The sequence below is a fragment of the Macaca nemestrina genome, chromosome 10, assembly GCF_043159975.1.
Source record: "Macaca nemestrina isolate mMacNem1 chromosome 10, mMacNem.hap1, whole genome shotgun sequence".
NCBI lineage: Eukaryota > Metazoa > Chordata > Mammalia > Primates > Cercopithecidae > Macaca > Macaca nemestrina.
In genome coordinates this window covers 22,841,701-22,862,271 of record NC_092134.1, presented here as the reverse complement: position 1 = coordinate 22,862,271, position 20,571 = coordinate 22,841,701, and the positions used below count along the sequence as shown (strand labels likewise).

General features: G+C 46.5%; 1 protein-coding gene across 1 annotated transcript; it reads right to left on the bottom strand.

The window, feature by feature from the left end:
• Nucleotides 1-3,416: 3,416 nt before the first annotated feature.
• Nucleotides 3,417-20,224, bottom strand: LOC105493424 (actin related protein 2/3 complex subunit 3). The gene is made up of 7 exons (XM_071071118.1): nucleotides 20,072-20,224; nucleotides 15,276-15,375; nucleotides 10,702-10,778; nucleotides 5,912-5,980; nucleotides 5,381-5,507; nucleotides 4,634-4,728; nucleotides 3,417-3,730 (listed from the first exon to the last, which is right to left on the bottom strand). Exons 1-7 carry the CDS (start codon nucleotides 20,075-20,077, stop codon nucleotides 3,668-3,670), a joined length of 537 nt encoding a protein of 178 aa, XP_070927219.1. The 5' UTR covers nucleotides 20,078-20,224; the 3' UTR covers nucleotides 3,417-3,667.
• Nucleotides 20,225-20,571: the final 347 nt, after the last annotated feature.

Below are 20,571 nucleotides of genomic sequence, written 5' to 3'. Positions count from 1 at the left end.
AAGGGAAACGGTCCAGAAGCTATTTCCGGCGCCTGTGGCCCGTGCGCCCCCTGCTGGCAGTAATGGAACTGGGAACAGGGCCCAAAGTAAGCTCATTTTCTATGATGATGGTTCCACAATTTAAAAAAAGAAAAATGGGCCGGGCGCGGTGGCTCACGCCTGTAATCCCAGCACTTTGGGAGGCCGAGGCGGGCAGATCACGAGGTCAGGAGATCGAGACCATCCTGGCGAACACGGTGAAACCCCGTCTCTACTAAAAATACAAAAAAATTAGCCGGGTGTGGTGGCGGGCGCCTGTAGTCCCAGCTACTCAGGAGACTGAGGCAGGAGAATGGCGTGAACCCGGGAGGCGGAGCTTGCAGTGAGCCGAAGCTTGCAGTGAGCCGAAATGGCGCCACTGCACTCTAGCCTGGGAGACAGAGTGAGACTCCGTCTCAAAAACAAAAACAAACAAAATATATATATGTACATGTATATATATACACACATATATTTGGCCGGGTGTAGTGGCTCACACTTAATGCCAGCACTTTGGGAGGCCAAGGCAGGCGGATCACTTAAGGTCAGAAGTTCAAGACCAGCCTGGCCAATGTGGTGATATGTTTAAAACGATTTTTTTTGCTTTTTTGAGACAGGGTCTTAACTCTGTCGCCCAGTCTGGAGTGCAGTGGTGCGATCATGGCTCACTGCAGCCTAGACCTCTCGCCACCAGGCCTGGCCCCAAACCTGTAATCTTGAAATGAATCAGGGTGGCTTTCTCTCCTTTCTGACATGTCTGTAACCCCTGTGGCGGAAGTTCCAACCCAAACACCGAAACTCTGATTCTGGGTTAAGAATTTTAATTTAGGAGAGGTGCAGTGGCTCATGCCTGTAATCCCAGTGTTTGGGAGGCTGAGGTGGGTGGATCACTTGAGTCCAGGAGTTTGAGACCAGCCTGGACAACATAGCAAAACCTTGTCTCGCTGGGCGCTGTGACTCACACCTGTAATCCCAGGACTTTGGGAGGCTGAGGTGGGTGGATCACTTGAGGTCAGGAGTTTAAGACCAGCCTGGCCAATATGGTGAAGCCTCCTCTCTACTAAAAGTACAAAATTAGCCAGGCGTGGTGGCACAAGCCTGTAATCCCAGTTACTCAGGAGGCTGAGGCAGGAGAATAGCTTGAACCTGAAAGGCGGAGGTTCCAGTGAGCCAAGATTGTACCACTGCACTCCAGCCTGGGACACAGAGAGACTCTGTCTCAAAACAAAAAAACAAAAACCAAAAAAACAAGATACCCCGTCTCCACAAAAAATACAAAATAAGCTAGGCCTGGTGATGTGTGCCTGTAGTCCCAGCTACTGGGGAGGCTGAGGTGAGAAGACTGTTTGAGCCCAAGAGGTCAAGTCTGCAGTGGGCCATTGCACTCTAGCCTGGGCAACAGTGATACCCTGTTTCAAAAACAAATAAACAAATTTTAATTAAACAAAAAAAAAAACCCCTCACAACACACCACCACCACTCTTTTGGTTTCAGGACTGTCCTTCTGTTTATCTATGGAGTAGGTTTTCACATATCCGTACCTTTGGCTATGTGAACTGTGGTATTTAGCTAGCCTGTAATTCAAGTCTTTAAACAGATGCTCAAGAGCATTTAACTCATATATTAAAACAATATATTCACTCATAAAACCGAAATGCAAATACTTTTATTTTTTTGAGGCAGAGTCTCACTCTGTCACCCAGGCGGGAGTGCAGTGGCCGGATCTCAGCTCACTGCAAGCTCTGCCTCCCGTGTTTACGCCATTCTCCTCCTCAGCCTCCCGAGTAGCTGGGACTACAGGCGCCCGCCACCTCGCCCGGCTAGTTTTTTGTACTTTTTAGTAGAGACGAGGTTTCACCGTGTTCGCCAGGATGGTCTCGATCTCCTGACCTCGTGATCCGCCCATCTCGGCCTCCCAAAGTGCTGGGATTACAGGCTTGAGCCACTGCACCCGGCCTGCAAATACTTTAGTCGTTCAAGTACCACCATAAATTTTAGGTTTTTGTTTCGTTTTGTTTTTTTGAGACAAAGTTTTGCTCTTGTTGCCCAGGCTGGAGTGCAATGGTGCTATCTCAGCTCACTGCAACCTTCGGCTCACCGTAACGTCTGCCTCCTGGGTTTACGCAATTCTCCTGCCTCAGCCTCCCGAGTAGCTGGGATTACAGGCATGTGCCACCACGCCCAGCTGAGTTATTTATTTTTTTTTGAGACGGAGTTTCGCTTTTGTTGCCCAAGCTGGAGTGCAATGGTACGATCTCGGGTCACTGCAACCTCTGCCTCCTGGGTTCAAGTGATTCTCCTGTATCAGCCTCCCGAGTAGCTGAGATTACAGGCGCATGCCACCATGCCCGGCTAATTTTTGTATTTTTAGTAGAGACAGGGTTTCATCATATTGGTTAGGCTGGTCTTGTACTCCTGACCTCGGGTAAGCCGCCCACCTGGGCCTTGCAAAGTGCTGGGATTACTGGCATGAGCCACAGCGCCCAGCCCGGCTGATTTTTGTGTTTTTAGTTGAGACCGGGTTTCTCTGTGTTGGTCAGGCTAGTCTTGAACTCCTGACCTCAGGTGATTCGCCCACCTGGGCCTCCCAAAGTGCTGGGATTACAGGCGTGATCCACTGCGCCCAGCCATATTAGTATATATATATATTTTTTTTGAGACAGAGTCTCGCTGTCGCCCAGGCTGGAGTGCAGTGGCCAGATCTCAGCTCACTGCAAGCTCCGCCTCCCGGGTTCCTGCCATTCTCCTGCCTCAGCCTCCCGAGTAGCTGGGACCACAGGCGCCGCCACCTCGCCTGGCTAATTTTTTGTGTTTTTAGTAGAGACGGGGTTTCGCCGTGTTAGCCAGGATGGTCTCGATCTCCTGACCTTGTGATCCGCCCGTCTCGGCCTCCCAAAGTGCTGGGATTACAGGCTTGAGCCACCGCGCCCGGCCCATATTAGTATATTTTATTGCGTACACATACACAGAAAGAAAAAAAAAAAGAAAAAGAGAAAAGAAAGCACTGATGTATATGCTCTAACATGGGTGAATTTGAAAACATTAAGTCAAAGAAGCTGGACATAAAAGGCCACATGTTGTATAAAAAATTCAATTTACATGAATTATCCAGAATAAGCAAATTCATAGAGACAGAAAGTAGATTAATACTGGGAGGAGAGTGGGAAGGACAGGGGCTTGGGGAGGAATGTGGGGTGGGGTGGCTGCTAAAGTGTGCAGGTTCATTACACTGGGGTGATGAAAATGCTCTGGATTTAGTGGTGATGGTTGTAAAACTTCATGTATATACTAAAAAAAGTAAATTGTACACTTTAAAAGGGTACTATGGAATGTGAATTTTATCTTAAAACAAATTGTAAGTGAATGTCAAAGACAGGCAATAAAGTTTTTCTTACATGGAATGTTAGAAATTTCTTTATTATGACTTATTCTTATTAAGTGCCAGCTTAATGCTGCAGAAAACTTCAAATCACCCTTGATAACCCATTTTCTTGTCTCCCACCCAAATTACTGATCAAGAGTTTTTCAAGTAAAGACATGCTCTTCTCTCTTCTGTATAAAACTTTACGAAATAAAGGCAAAAGATTGTGTACATCTCGCTGGAAAATGCTGCCCAGGGCTCTGGAGACGGTGGCTGCCCGGGTTCCCTTCACTGTCCAGGTCCTGAAAGACTCTTGTTCATGAACTGTCTCTTCACAAAGCAAGTCCACCACTAACAAGAGGGGACAACACAGAATGAATGGTGGGGGTCAAATTATAATAGAATTCGCATTTATTTAATAATAAAATTTCATATCAGTCTGAAATCTCTTATAAACTTTTTTTTTTTTTTTTTTTGAGATGGAGTCTAGCTCTGTTGCCCAGGCTGGAGGGCAGTGGCGCGATCTTGGCTCACTGCAAGCTCTGCCTCCTGGGTTCATGTCATTCTCCTGCCTCAGCCTCCCCAGTAGCTGGGACTATAGGCGCCCGCCACCGTGCCTGGCTAATTTTTTGTATTTTTTAGTAGAGATGGGGTCTCACTGTGTTAGCCAGGATGGTCTTGATCTCCTGACCTCGTGATCCGCCTGCCTCGGCCTCCCAAAGTGCTGGGATTACAGGCGTGAGCCACCGCGCCTGGCCATAAACTCTTTTTGCCTGGCCATAAACTCTTTTTAGACAAAGTCTCACTCTGTCATTCAGGCTGGAGTGCAATGGCATGATCTTGGCTCACTGCAACCTCCACTTCCTGGGTTCAAGCGACTCTCGTCTCAGCCTCCCGAGTAGCTGGGATGACAGGAGTGTGCCATCATGCCTGGCTAATTTTTTATATTTTTAAAAGAGATGGGGTTTCACCATGTTGGCCAGGTAGTCTCGAACTCCTGACCTCAAGTGATCCACTGCCTCGTCCTCCCAAAGTGTTGGGATTACAGGCGTGAGCCACTGTGCCCGGCCTGCAATTCATTATTTAGTGTGATTCAGTGAACTCATATTACATACTAGACACATACCGGAAGTTAAGCAACACTGCAATGCAGAAATTAAAAATATTCTTACAATGGAAGACCTTAGTGTGTTCAATGGTGGCTATTGGATAAGAGGTGATTTACCAATTAAGCAGGCAAGAAGAGGGTCTTACCTTGCTAGGTTTATCATTCTGAGGGTCAAAAACTTTCTCACAAAGTCTCAGTCCAGTCTCTTGCCTTAGCTGTTGTAAATAGGCTCTCATCACTTCTAAAACAGAACAATTTTAAAAAACTGTATTTGCAAATACATCCCAAATGTACTGGTTGCAGGTCTGTATGTTCACTGTGGTAATACATTTTTATACATTCTAACAGGATATGAAATAGAAATGACAGTCCAAAGAGTTTTATAACTACATTTGTTTTTTTTGTTTGTTTTTTTTTGAGACGGAGTCTTGCTCTGTCACCCAGGCTGGAGTGCAGTGGCGCAATCTCGGCTCACCGCAAGCTCCGCCTCCCGGGTTCACGCCATTCTCCGGCCTCAGCCTCCCGAGTAGCTGGGACTACAGGCGCCCGCCACTGCGCCCGGCTAATTTTTTTCTATTTTTAGTAGAGACGGGGTTTCACCATGGTCTCGATCTCCTGACCTTGTGATCCGCCCGCCTCGGCCTTCCAAAGTGCTGGGATTACAGGCGTGAGCCACCGCGCCCGGCCTTACATTTGTTTTTGTTCAAAAGATTTTCTGCATGTCATCCTTGTTGCCAAGAATTGTTTGTGAGAGTGACTAATAAGATAATGTACTTCCTATCATTTCACTCTCAATCTGTATATGAATCAAGGCAAGAAAAGGAGGGGTGGTAGGAAGTCAAATGGAGAAAATCTTCTTGTGCCATAGAGAGAGGATAGAGACCTGTTCTTACCATCTTCCTGTTTGTTTGCAGGTTTGGCATAAATTGCGTTAAGTGGAAAACCAGGCTCTCCAGGAATGGGAAAATTAGTGATTCCCAATGTATACATTTCTTTCTCACCTTGGCTTTTGGAATTGCACTGAAAAAAAAAAAAAAAAATATATATATATATATATATATATATATACACACACACATACACACACACACACACACATATTTTACAGGGAAAAGAATTCCATCCTTGGACCCCAGGTTAAGAACCCTTGAGCCAAGGGATTAAAAGGAATTTCTCTGTCAAGATTTCTGTCTTGAGAAAATATATGCAAAGGCTTAAAACATCACTACTTTTATCTTTGTGTCAGTCAATTATACTACAAGTTCAGAGAACTAAATTCAAATTTTTCTCTTAAGTCCATGCTGTAAGTCAGAGGAAATATTTTCTATGTGTCTTTGAAGTCTCAACAAATCCCAGATGACTGGGAGGGTAAATGCCTCTCAGCAATTTGTTTTCCTGATATATAATCATCCAAGTTTAATTACCTTTTGGAGTTTCTTCAGACATTCAGAAATATAGAGAGTTATATATATCAAGGTCCTATCAGCTTCATTCTACAGGGAGAAAAAGAAGACTTAAAAACAGTTATCAAAACATAACAATGATATGCAATGAATGAATCCCATCTTTGTCTTCTGATTATCTACTGGATGCAGTGGTAGGACAGCCACTATCACATCAAAACTCCTATTCTCCAAACGCACAGTCTCCTCAGTCTCCTTTTCTATTTGTCCCTGGGAGGAAGGCACAAGCCCCACTCTGAGCTGTGCGGCTGCTCTTTTTTGTTTTGTTTTGTTTTTTTGAGACGGAGTCTTGCTCTATTGCCCAGGCTGGAGTGCAGTGGCACAATCTCGGCTCACTGCAACCTCCACCTCCCAGGTTCAAGCAATTTTCTTGCCTCAGCCTCCCAAGTAGCTGGGATTACAGGTGCCCACCACCATGCCTGGCTAATTTTTCTATTTTTAGGAGAGACGGGGTTTCATCATGTTGGCCAGGTTGGTCTCAAACTTCTGACCTCAAGTGATCTGCCCACCTCAGCCTCCCAAAGTGCTGGGATTACAGGCATGAGCCACTACGCTTGTCTGAGTGGCTGCTCTCTCTTGTCCCGGGGTTCCCAAGGATCTGTGTCAACAGCCCTTCACTGTGTAGGAAGAAGTAACAAGGCTGCCTGGAAAGCCTGAGCTGCTCCATATGGTTGGCTAATCTTTAAAAACCCTTTCACTTCAGGGTCTCTGCTGAGAACAGAAATATTTATTACTCTAAAAGAGGAAGCAACTATTTCACATTTGACTTGCTCCCAAAGAACTCCATAATGTCAATGTCTTGACTTAACCAAAAAGAAAATGTGGAGAAAACAAATGAAAGTTGATCAAATGTGGCATGGACTTTGGGTCAAATTTTACACAAATTTAGGCCAGGTGCAGTGGCTTACACCTGTAATCCCAGCACTTTGGGAGGCTGAGGTGGGTGGATTGCTTGAGCCCAGGAATTTGAGACCAGCCTGGGTAAACACCATCTCTACAAAAAATACAAAAAGTAGCTGGGCATGATGGCGCACACCTGTAGTCCCAGCTACTCAGAGGCTGAGGTGAGGGGATCACCTAAACCCAAGAGGTCAAAGTTGCAGTGAGCTGTGATGGTGCCACTGCACTCCAGCCCGGGTGACAGAGTGAGAACCTGTCTCAAAAACAATTAAAAAAAAAAAAAATTTATAGTCAAAAAACTGGCCCCAGGCCAAGGGCAGTGGCTCATGCCTGTAATCCCAGCACTTTGGGAGGCCAAGGTGGGCAGATCATTTGAGGTCAGGAGTTCGAGACCAGCCTGGCCAACATGGCGAAACCCCGTCTCTACTAAAACTACAAAAATTAGCCAGGCATGGTGGCGTGTGCCTGTAATTCCAGCTGCTAGGGAGGCTGAGGCCAGAGAATCGCTTGAACCTAGGAGGCGGAGGTTGCAATGAGTCAAGACTGTACCACTGCACTCCAGCCTGGGCAACAGAGCAAGACTCTGTCTCAAATAAAAAAAAAAAAAAGGCTGGGTGCAGTGGCCCATGCCTGTAATCCCAGCACTTTGTAAGGCCAAGGCGGGTGGATCACGAGCTCAGGAGATCGAGACCATCCTGACCAACATGGTGAGACCCTATCTCTACTAAAAAAATACAAAAATTTTGTATTTGGCGTGGTGGTGTGTGCCTGTAATCCCAGCTACTCGGGAGGCTGAGGCAGGAGAACCGCTTGAACCCGGGAGTTGAGGGTTGCAGTGAGCCGAGATCACGCCATTGCACTCCAGCCTGGTGACAGAGTGAACCTCTGTCTCTTTTTTTTGAGTTGGAGTCTCGCTCTGTCGCCCAGGCTGGAGTGCAGTGTCCGGATCTCAGCTCACTGCAAGCTCCGCCTCGCGGGTTCACGCCATTCTCCCGCCTCAGCCTCCTGAGTAACTGGGACTACAGGCGCCCGCCACCTCGCCCGGCTAGTTTTTTGTATTTTTTAGTAGAGACGGGGTTTCAGCGTGTTAGCCAGGATGGTCTCGATCTCCTGACCTCGTGATCCACCCGTCTCGGCCTCCCAAAGTGCTGGGATTACAGGCTTGAGCCACTGCGCCCGGCCGTGAGGCTCTGTCTCAAAACAAAAACAAACAAACAAAAAAATTACCCCCAAACCACATCATTTCCCTATTTTTTTTTTTGAGACAGAGTTTTGCTCTTACTGCCCAGGCTGGAGTGCAATGGCGCGATATCGGCTCACCACAACCTCTGCCTCCTGGGTTCAAACGATTCTCCTGCCTCAGCCTCCCGAGTAGCTGGGATTATAGGCACGTGCCACCATGCCCGGCTAATTTTGTATTTTTAGTAGAGATGGGGTTTCTCCATGTTGGTCAGGCTGGTCTCGAGCTCCCGACCTCAGGTGATCCACCCGCCTCTGCCTCCCAAATTACAGGCAGAGGCACTGTGCCCAGCCACATTTTCCTATTTTTAAGACAATATAGTATCTGGGAATGAATGAAATGTAGCTGAATTATTATTATTGTTTTGAGACAGTCTTGCTCTGTCACCCAGGCTGAGTGCAGTGGTGTGATCTCAGCTCACTGCAACCATCACCTCCTGGGTTCAAGCAATTCTTGTGCTTCAGCCTCCCGAGTAGCTGGGATTACAGGCACGCACTACTACACCTGGCTAATTTTTGTATTTTTGGTAGAGATGGGGTTTCACCTTGTTTGCTGGGCTGGTCTCAAACTCCTGGCATCATGTGATCCACCCGCCTCAGCCTCCCAAGTGTTGGGATTACAGGCGTGAGCCACCATGCACTAATTTTTGTATTTTTTGTAGAGATGGGAGTTTGTCATGTTGCCCAGGCTGGTCTCGAACTCCTGAACTCAAGCGATGTGCCCAGAGAATTATAACATTTATAACTATTACAAACAACCCACACATTAGATATAGAAAACATTCTGTTACCATCACAGAATGTTTAGACTACAATTTGTACACCAAGAGTCTACAATTAAATAATTCACACCCTATTTGATTCCAGAAGTTCAGAGTTTGGCAAGGAGGGGTTGAAATTCCATATTTTAGGGCCGGTAGTGGTGGCTCAATGCCTGTAATCCCAGCACACTGGGAGGTTGAGGTGGGCGGATCGTGAGGTCAGGGTATCAAGACCATTCTGCCCAACACGGTGAAACCCCATCTCTACTAAAAATACAAAAAATTAGCCGGGTGTGGTGCCACGTGCCTGTAGTTCCAGCTACTTTGGGAGGTTGAGGCAGGAGAATCGCTTGAACCTGGGAGGCGGAGGTTTCAGTGAGCCGAGATCACGGCACTGCACTCCAGCCTGGGCAACAGCAAGACTCAGTCTCAAAAAAAAAAAAAATTCCGTATTTTAGAATACCATCAAGGAAATTTGCTGATTTTCCTTGTCACTTTCTCACAGCAGGATTGCAGAGAACATTTCTGGTTTTCATTTTCCCATCTCCTTTTTGGTCTCCTGCTTCTACCTTCCCCTGACCATCCTCCTCACAGGAACTAAGAACAGAAGGGGAGAGAGTGGTTCAAGGAAGATTTAAGGTCATTCAAGTGTCTTCATTTCTCTATCTCAGGTCCAGGACACAGAAGTACATAAAAAATAACACAGCACATAGGACTTCTTGGCTGTGGATTTAATCCTAAACAAAAACACAGGGCTTAGCTAGTTGTGGTGGCCCATGCCTGTAATCCCAGCAATTTGGGAGGGCGAGATGGGCAGACTGCTTGAGCTCAGGAGTTCAAGGTAAGCCTGGGCAACATGGTGAAACCGTGTCTCTACAAAAAATTAGCTAGGCATGGTGGCACGTGCCTGTAGTTCCAGCTACCTGGGAGACTGAGGCCGGAGGACTGCCTGAGCCCAGGAGGTTGAGGGTATAGTGAGCTGTGATTGTGCCACTGCACTCTAGCCTGGGCGACAGAGCAAGACCCTGTCTCAAAACAAAACAAAACACAAGGCTGGCACATAGTAGGTGCTGCTTAACTAATGTTGAATAAATAAAGATATTTCTAGTAAACGGTTGGCAAACTTTCTCTGTAAAAGGCAGGCAGTATTTTTAGGCTTTGTGGGCCATACAGTCTTTGTCACAACTACTCAATTCTGCTGTTTTGGTGTGAAAGTAACTACAGATAATATAGAAACAAATGGTTGTGGCTGTGTACCAATAAAGATTTATTTACAAAAAGGGGCAGTGGTCCAAATGTGGCCCTCAGGTTAGAGTTTGCCAACCCCTGGTATAGAATTTGAAGGAAAAAAAAAGAAACTAATATTTATACAAAAGCTAACATTAAGCACTATTTTCTTTTTTTTTTTTTTTTTTTTTGAGACGGAGTCTCACGCTGTTGTCCAGGCTGGAGTGCAGTGGCGCGATCTCGGCTCACTGCAAGCTCCGCCTCCCGGGTTCCCGCCATTCTCCTGCCCCAGCCTCCTGAGTAGCTGGGACTACAGGCGCCCACCACCGCGCCCGGCTAATTTTTTGTATTTTTAGTAGAGACGGGGTTTCACTGTGGTCTCGATCTCCTGACCTTGTGATCCGCCCGCCTCGGCCTCCCAAAGTGCTGGGATTACAGGCTTGAGCCACCGCGCCCGGCCACTATTTTCAAATTTAAAAATTACATGCTGATTTCATTTTATTTTCTCCTCACAGCAAGGTTGGTATTATCCCTATGAGATACTTGGATAGCAACCTTGGATAGCAAGGTTGGTATTATCCCTATGAGAAAACTAAGTTAAATATTAAAAGCTCTGTAATTTACCTTAATTTCATAGTTTTTGAAGAAGACATTGGCCTTGAAGTAATAGATGGCTTCATCCACAATATCTGTATCTTTTGCTAAGCAGGACACAAGGGAAGGAGCACAGAGAACATTAGCCAAATACAAAACATAACACCTATCAAAGCCATAAAGGGAAAACACATACAACTGTCAACAGTTGCGGAGTTGAATAAAATAAAATGATCCTATTGGAATATCAAGTTTTTAGAAAATACTTATTTATTTATTTATTTTTTGATACAGAGTCTTGCTCTGTCACCCAGGCTGGAGTGCAGTGGCGCAAACTAGCCTCACTGCAAGCTCTGCCTCCCAGGTTCACACCATTCTCCTGCCTCAGTCTCCCGAGTAGCTGGGACTACAGGCGCCCGCCACCACGCCCGGCTAATTTTTTGTATTTTTAGTAGAGATGGGGTTTCACTGTGTTAGCCAGGATGGTCTTGATCTCCTGACCTCATGATCTGCTCACCTCGGCCTCCCAAAGTGCTGGGATTACAGGCATGAGCCACCGCGCCCAGGTTTTTAGAAAAGATTTATAGAAAAGTAGTACATGGTTTATTTTTACAGCTTTATTGTTTTTGTAAAAGTTACACACGTTCATTAGAAAATGAAATTCAATCAATACAGTTTTCTTTTTTAGAGAGAGATCTTGCTCTGTTACCCAGGCTGGAGTGCAGTGATACAATTATAGCTCACCACAGACTTGAACTCCTGAGCTCAAGCGATCCTCCCATTTCAGCTTCCCAGGTAGCTGGGACTACAGGCATGCACCATGAGGACTGGCTAATTTTTTTCTTTAAAGTTTTTTAGAGATGGCTGGGCATGGTGGCTCACGCCTGTAATCCCAACACTTTGGGAGGCCGACGCGGGTGGATCACCTGAGGTCAGCAGCCTGGCCAACATGGTGAAACCCTGCCTCTACTAAAAATACAAAAATTTAGCCGAGCGTGGTGGTGGCCACCTGTAATCCCAGCTACTTGGGAGGCTGAGGCAGGAGAATCGCTTGAACCCGCGGGTGGAGGTTGCAGTGAGCCAAGATTGCAGCATTGCACTCCAGCCTGGGCGACAAGATCAAAACTCCGTCTAAAAAAAAAAAAAAAAAAAAAAAAATTTTTTTTTTGAGATGCAGTCTCACTATATTGCCTAGGCTGGTCTCAAACTCCTGGCCTCAAGTGATCCTCCTGCCTCCTGAGTAGCTAAGATTATAGGCATAAGCCACAGCACCGGGCCAAAAAAAAATTTTTTTAATTGTCACCTTAATTTCCACTTCCCCCAAAATAACTACCATTAGCATTTGGTGAACATTATTCATGACGTCTCTAAATGCATTTATAAAAAAACACTGAGACACAGACTAACTTTAACTGTTTCCTAAAAATAAAAAGTATTCGGCCGGGCGCAGTGGCTCACGCCTGTAGTCCCAGCACTTTGGGAGGCCGAGACGGATGGATTTCCTGAGGTCAGGAGTTCGAGACCAGCCTGGCCAACATGGAGAAACCCTATCTCTACTAAAAATACAAAAACTAGCCGGGCATGGTGGTACGTGCCTGTAATCCCAACTACTCGGGGGCCGAGGCAGGAGAACTGCTTGAACCCAGGAGGCAGAGGCTGCAGTGAGCCAAGATCATGCCGCTGAACTCAATCAAGCCTGGGTGACAGAGCAAGACTCCGTCTCAAAAAAATAAAAATAAAAAAAATACATAAATAAATAAAATAAAAAGTATTCAATATAATTTTATTTGAATTTACATATTATAGTTTCAGGAAAAAAACTCAATTATTTAGAACATGTTGGGGTTCAGATACACATCTTTCTTTTTATGAAAACTATGACTTAAAATATACTTGTACAAGCTGTTGTAGGTAGCTCTAGATGGACAAAAACCAGAAATACTGTCTTGACAAAAAAAGATCTCGTGACACAATTTCTTTGGCAATTTTTTGTTTTCCTTTTTTTTATTTTAAAAAGGTCAAAATCCTTGGGTCTTGATATCTGGCAGCTGGTTTCAGCAGTGCTGAGACAGTTATTTATACTTCTTGTCTATGACTGTTAACATTCTCACACAGCAGATATGCAAAGTAATCCTGAAGCTTTCATACTCTGCAATTAAGTTGTCTTCATCCCAGCTCACTGCCCTGTGGAAGAATTTCAACAGAACTCTAACTCTAGACTTGTGTTCCTAGCAATCTATTTTGTTTTTTTTTTTTTGAGATAGAGTCTTGCTCTGTCACCCAGGCTGGAGTGCAGTGATGCAATCTCGGCTCACTGCAAGCTCCACCTCCCGGGTTCACGCCATTCTCCACCTCCCGGGTTCATGCCATTCTCCTGCCTCAGCCTCCAGAGTAGCTGGGACTACAGGCGCCCGCCACTACGCCTGCCTAATTTTTTGTATTTTTAGTAGAGATGGGGTTTCACTGTGTTAGCCAGGATGGTCTTGATCTCCTGACCTCATGATCCACCTGTCTCGGCCTCCCAAAGTGCTGGGATTACAGGCGTGAGCCACTGCGCCCGGCCCTGTTTTTTTTTGAGATGGAGTCTCACTTTGTTGCCCAGGCTGGAGTGCCATGGGACAATCTAGGCCCACTGCAACCTCCGCCTCCTGAGTTCAAGCGATTCTCCTGCGTCAGCCTCCTGCGTAGCTGGGACTTCAGGTGCCTGCCACCACAGTCAGCTAATTTTTGTATTTTTAGTAGAGACAGAGTTTTACCACGTTGGCCAGGCTGGTCTCAAACTCCTGACCTGAGGCAATCTGCCCATCTTGGCTTCCCAAAGTGCTGGGATTATAGGCATGAGCCACTGCGCCTGGCTGCAATCTGTTTTCTTATCTGTGAAAGGAAACTTTCTTGGAGGACTCAATATTGTTTAAAAAAACCAGCTAGTTCTTCTAAATGTAATGACAGGAGGGGGCAAAGGCCAAAGGATTCTGAAATTAGAAGAATACTTGGCACATAAGAGGCATTCTATAGATATTTGTTGAATATAAATGAATTAGTGTGATTAATACTGTTATTTAGCTCACAGCACAGGCCTCCATTCCAATTCAGGTGTTTTTCTTTTTTTTTTTCCTTTTGAAACAAGAGTTTTGCTCTTGTTGCCCAGGGTGGAGTGCAATGGCATGATCTCAGCTCACTGCAACCTCCACCTCCCAGGTCAGCTCACTGCAACCTCCACCTCCTAGGTTCAAGCGATACTCCTGCCTCAATCTCCCAAGTAGCTGGGATTACAGGCATGTGCCACCACACCTGGCTAATTTTTTGTATTTTTAGTAGAGACGGGGTTTCTCCACGTTGTTCAGGCTGGTCTCGAACTCCTGAACTCAGGTGATCCATCCACTTCAACCTCTCAAAGTGCTGGGATTAGAGGTGTGAGCCACCACGCCTGGCCTTTGCAGTGTAATTTTTTTTTTTTTTTTTGAGATGGAGTCTCACTCTGTCGCCCAGGCTGGAGTGCAGTGGTGCAATCTTGGCTCACTGCAACCTCCACCCACTGTGTTCAAGCAATTCTCCTGTCTCAGCCTCCTGAGTAGCTGGGATCACAGGTGCCCACCACCATGCCTAGCTAATTTTTGTATTTTTAGTAGAGATGGGGTTTTGCCATGTTTGCCAGGCTGGTCTCGAACTCCTGACCTTAAGTGATCCACTTGCCCTGGCCTCCCAAAGTTCTGGGATTACAAGTGTGAGCCACTGCGCCCAGCCCTGTGATTTTCTTTTATGTTATTTTTCTTCTCTCTCAGGCTGTCTTCTTCCTTGTTCCTTTTCCTCAGAATCAAGTAGAGACTGTGGTGACTCACCATATTTATAAAGTTTACTAAGCTTTCAAATGGTGTTGAATACAAAATTAAGTTAAAAAAAGGTCAAGTCAAACAGTCTGGCAGAGAAATGGGAATTGGATCAGTACCAAATTGATAATTATAATAATGGTCTTAGAAACCATGAATGGAATTCAGTTCAGACCCTTGCAGGGTACAGGGAAACCGTGTTTAATATAATACAAATAATACTGTTGGAAGAACATCTCAGAAAGCGTCAGAAGAGTCTCAGACAGTGTCTGAAAAATATTGCAGCTTTCTGAAATAAAACTCAGAAAAGCAGGAATAGACATAAGTAATGTTACATAGTATACTTCAGATTTAAGATTGAGGTATTGCTAAAAATGAAGATCTTGAAGAATGAATAAAGGAAGTAGATTTATACGGGGAAGAGGTCAAAATATTTGTTGTTTTCTTCCAGGTTGATAACAGAAAGGATGGGCATGTGGCATTCTAGACGTAACAGCATTAGATTTGTTTGAAAGAACTGATAAACAGTGTCCAGAATTAAGCACATTTCCTCCATTTTCTCAAAAGAGTTTCCTGGAGAAGTCAGAAGAAATAATACAATTTCCTATTAAATGCAACATATAACCACTATCTTGAAAGGTCTAGACCACAATATCTACCAAAGTACAAGGACAATTTGAGAGAGAAGACTGAGCTAAGAATTTCCCTGATTTGACCATTTTAGAAGACTGTTAGGCATTTCATGCCAAAATTTGAAAATAATGGGTTTAGACTTACTCTCTCTGGGTGCAGGTCCTTTGAATTGACTTCTAATAGGTAACAGTGCCATGTTTCCGATGAGTTTGGTGTCAGGATCCATGAGAGAAGAGTGGTAAGCCTGTAATGGCAAGCCCAGGAAGAACACAGAAGCAGAAAGAGAGCAAATGTCACTGTGGCAAACAACCTTTCCTTAAAGGAAAAAAAGAGCAACCCACCCAAGATTAATCAGGGGAGGGAGAAGGGATAGCAGCATTGAGGTGCTAGAGCTGGTTCTTTCTGGCTCAAGAAAACCAACTGTTAAATTATGAGGCATTTTTCAAGCTGGTTGTTAAACACAGCTGTTCTCAAAAATCAAATTATATAAACTTACAATTAAGTAAATGATGTTGGCCGGCGCGGTGGCTCACGCCTGTAATCCCAGCACTTTGGGAGGCTGAGGCAGGCGGATTGCCTGAGGTCAGGAGTTCGCGACCAGCCTGGGCAACACAGTGAAACCCCATCTCTACTAAAATACAAAAAATTAGCCGGGCGTGGCAGTGTGCGCCTGTAGTCCCAGCTACTTGGGAGGCTAAGCTGGAGAATCACTTGAACCCAGGAGGCGAAGGTTGCAGTGAACCAAGATCATCCCACTGCACTCCAGCCTGGGCAACAGAGCGAGACTCTGTCTCAAAAAAAAAAAAAGTAAATGATGTTAAAACCAATGATGCTTAAATATTCATCACTACTTCTTTTTTTTTTTTTTTTTTTGAGAAGGAGTCTCACCATGTTGCCTAAGATGGTCTCGAACTCCTAAGCTCAAGTGATATGCCTGCCTCGGCCTCCCAAAGGGCTGGGACTACAGGCATGAGCCACCTCACCCAGCTACTGCCTACATTTTATTTTTTTGAGACGGAGTTTTGCTCTTGTTGCCCAGGCTGGAGTGCAATGACGTGACCTTGGCCCACTGCAACCTCTGCCTCCCGGGTTCAAGCGATTCTCCTGCCTCAGCCTCCTGAGTAGCTGTGATTACAGGGATGTGCCACCACGCCCAGCTAATTTTGTAGTTTTGGTAGAGAAGGGGTTTCTCCATTTTGGCCAGGCTGGTGTTGAACTCCCGGCCTCAGGTGATCCGCCTGCCTCGGCCTCCCAAAGTGTTGGGATTACAGGCGTGAGCCACTGCACTGCACTTGGCCTACTTCCTAAATTTTTTTTTTTTTTTTTTGAGACGGAGTCTCGCCCTGTCACCCAGGCTGAAGTGCAGTGGCGCGATCTCTGTTCACTGAAACCTCCGCCTCCTGGGTTCAAGCGATTCTCCCGCCCAGCTTCTTGAGTAGCTGGGATTAGAGGTGCGAGCCACCACGCCCAGCTAATTTTTGTATTTTTAGTAGAGACAGGGTTTCACCATGTTGGTCAGGCTGGTCTCAAACTCCTGACCCCATGATCCGCCCACCTCAGCCTCCCAAAGTGCTGGGATTACAGGCATGAGCCACCGCGCCCAGCAATAACCTAATTTTTAAAAATTACATTTTCCTATTGTCATGTTCTTAAAGTTATTATTACGAAATACTAAATAATGGGGTGCTGCTGTGCATCTCTTCCAATTCTATGTTTGGTGACATCACATTGGTATCTGGTCAAAGTATTTCCACCACAGAAAGGCAAACATCATATAAATCAGGGTACCCAGCCCCCAGCTAAACCAAGACCCAAGCACTATCTTTTCAGCTCTGCCACTTCCTGGCGTTATGCTTTGACCAAGGCATCATTCTTCTTCTCTTAGCTTGTTTCCAAATTTGTAAAATGAGAATATATATATTCCCTTCAGTGGGTAAGTGTGAGTTAAAGGAAGGGAGAAAAAAATCACATTTATGAGAGCATTCTGTATGCTGATTCTTAGTTCTGCTTTTTACAAGATGCCTGGCTTTTTATAAGACAACATGGGTCCCATTCATATATTCATCCATCAAATGATTGCTAAGCACATTCTATGTGCAAGACACTGTGATATAGTAATATACAAAGTAGTACAGTCCTGGTCCTTGAAGAGTAGAGAAGGTAGACAAAAAATAATCACAGGATGGGACGGGCACGGTGGCTCACGCCTGTAATCCAAACACTTTGGGAGGCCGAGGCTGACAGATCACAAGGCCAAAAGATAGAGACCATCCAGACCAACATGGTGAAACCCCATCTCTACTAAAAATACAAAAATTAGCCGGGTGTGGTAGCACATGCCTGTATTCCCAGCTACTTGGGAGGCTGAGGCACGAGAATTACCTGAACACAGGAGGCAGAGGTTGCAGTGAGCCGAGATCGCACCACTGCACTCCAGCCTGGTACAAAGCGAGACTCCATCTCAAACAAACCAACCAACCAACCAACCCAGGGTGAATCCAGGGTGCTCTATGTGCAACTGGAGCCAGTACAGGGCTTTAGAGTCCTTTTTTTTTTGGAGACAGAGTCTCCTCTCACCCAGGCTGGAGTACAGTGGCATGATCACAGCTCACTGCAGCCTCAAACTCCTGGCTCCAGGTGATCCTCCCACCTCAGCCTCTTGAGAGGCTGGGAGGAGATGCACTACCACATCCAGTTAATTTATTCTTATTTTTGTAGAGGCAGGGTCTCATTATGTTGCCCAGGTTGGTCTCAAACTCCTGGGCTCAAGCGATCCTCCCATCTTGGCCTCCTAAAGTGTTGGGATTACAGGCATAAGCCACTGTACCCAGCCTAGAGTCCTGGCTTAAAATCTGGTTTTACCATTAGTAGGCAACTTTGTCCAAATTAACTTCTCTGAGGTTCCGTTTCCTCTTCTGTAAAATAGGAATCATGGTACCTACTTCACAGGGTCATTATGAGGATTAGATGGGATAATTTATAAAGTGTGTACCCCAGAGCTCAGGAGTCAAATGGTAATTACGGAATTCATAAAATATGTATTTGTGAGGCTGAATGAGGTGGCTCACGCCTGTAATCCCAACACTCAGGGAGGTCAAGGCAGGAGGACTGCTTGAGCCCAGAAGTTTGAGACCAGCCTGGGCAACATGGTGAGACCCTGTCTCTACTGAAAATAGAAAAACTTAGCTGGGCGTGGTGACGTACACCTGTAGTCCCAGCTGCTCAGGAGGCTGAGGTGGGAGGATCACCTGAGCCAAGTTTGTGTCACTGCACTGCAGTCTCAGAGATGGGGTGTAACCCTGTCTCAAAAAAAAAAAAAAAAAAAAAAAAAAAAATCTATCTATCTATATATATCTATATATATATGTATTTGCAACTATGGCTTGCTCCTTTTCATCACAAGTATACTTTATCTAAAGCACCCTCTGCCTTCCCTTTCACCAAACTGTCTTGTTACCTATCTAGTTTCTTTTTTTTGGAGTGGGGGGGTCGGAGTCTCACTCTGTGGCCAGGCTGGAGTGCAGTGGCACAGTCTTGGCTCACTGCAACCTCCACCTCCTGGGTTCAAGCGATTCTCCTGCCTCAGCCTCCCAAGTAGCTGGGATTACAGGCACGCGCCACTACGCCCAGCTAATTTTTTTATTTTTAGTAGAGATGGAGTTTCACCATGTTGGCCAGGCTGGTCTTGAACTCCTGACCTCGTGATCCATCCGCCTAGGCCTCCCAAAGTGCTGGGATTACAGGCGTGAGCCACCGCGCCTGGCCATCCATCTAGCTTCTTTATAGCATTTGTCACTACCTGACACTACTGTATGTATCTCCTTTATGTTTACACTTTTATTGTCTCGTCTCCCGATTTGAACATACACTGTTTAAGATTAGGGATTTGTTGAACTTATTTGCTGCTGTAAATAGAGCCTGGCAGGCAGTAGGTGCTCGGTAACGTTTGTTAAAAATAATGTGTGAGCAGGCTGGGCGCGGTGGCTCATGTCTATAATCCCATCACTTTGGGAGGCCGAGGGGGCGGATCACCTGAGGTCTGGAGTTCCAGCCCAGCCCAGCCAACATGGTGAAACCCCCGTCCCTACTAAAATGCAAAAAATTAGCTGGGCGCCTGTAATCCCAGCTACCCAGGAGGCTGAGGCACGAGGACTGCTTGAACCAAGGTGGCGGAGGTTGTAGTGAGCCGAGATCGCCTCACTGCACTCCAGCCTGGACGACAGAACGAGACTCTCTCAAAAAACAAACAAAAAAAGTGTGAACAATCACACAATAACCGAACCATCTTTTCCCGAATCTGCAAAATGGAGACCATGATGGTGATAAATCTAGCCCACAGACTGCCTGTCAGAAATTAAGTACAACCAGACCGTCATAGATTTTTACTCCCACTCTGATGCACACGAAAAAGGAAATCTTTGGAAGTCAGGCGCCGACCGAGTCTGTGAGGGCCCTATACCCAGGTGGCTCCGGGGTGGCCGCCGCTGCCGGGAAATGGGTTCTGACAAATAACAAACAGCAGAGGGAGCCTGCCCCCCGGGGCGGAGGAGGAAGTAGGCCTCACAGAAAAAGGAGAAGCTAGACCCTGGACTTGAAATATGAAAAATAAAAAGGGCAACCCTTGGCTTCGCGCTGTAGTGACGCTTTGGGAACCCTGCCGGAGCCGGAAGGAGTAGACGGAGAGAGAGAGAAGAGGGCCTCCTCACACACCCTGGACCCCTGGACCCCGGGCCCACTCCTGCCGCGCCCCCGCCTCCCACGACTGGCACCCGCGGGCTCTCCCAATTCTTCAGCGACCGGTCCCCTCCCCTCGCCTCACTCCTTCTCGGGCCCCCGCTTCCTCTCTGCCTTCCGCCGCCCGCTTCTCTCGGCACACACAAGGTTTCTCCCCGCTTTTCGCAATCCCCGCTGTCTCCCCACACCACGGATCGAACCCTCACCGGCATCTTGGCAGCACCCGGGTTCCAACCCAGAGGAGCAGAATCCAGGTAGAGCAGAGCGCTTCCGGTCTGGCAGCCCGGGCGGGGTAGGCGGAAGCGAAACGGAAGGGGCGGGGTGATGACGTGAGCTTCCGGCTTTGTAGTTCCGCCTCTGGTTGCAGCGGCCGCGCGGATCTGAAAGGGGGCGCCAGAGCGCTAGGTAGGGGCCCTCAGAGTGGCGCAGCGTGAGGCGCGCGCAGAATGGAGATGGGTCTTGGGGTTCCAGAATCTTCGATCAATCACCTCTTTTGTGTTTTTTTCAAATTTCACCTTTTCAGGGCCGGGCATAGTGGCTCATGCCTGTAATCCCAGCACTTTGGGAGGCCGAGGCGGGTGGATTACCTGAAGTCAGGAGTCCGAGACCAGCCTGGATGGTGAAATCTCGTCTCTACTAAAAATACAAAAATTAGCTGGGCGTGGTAGCATCCCAGCTACTCGGGAGGCTGAGGCAGAATAATCGC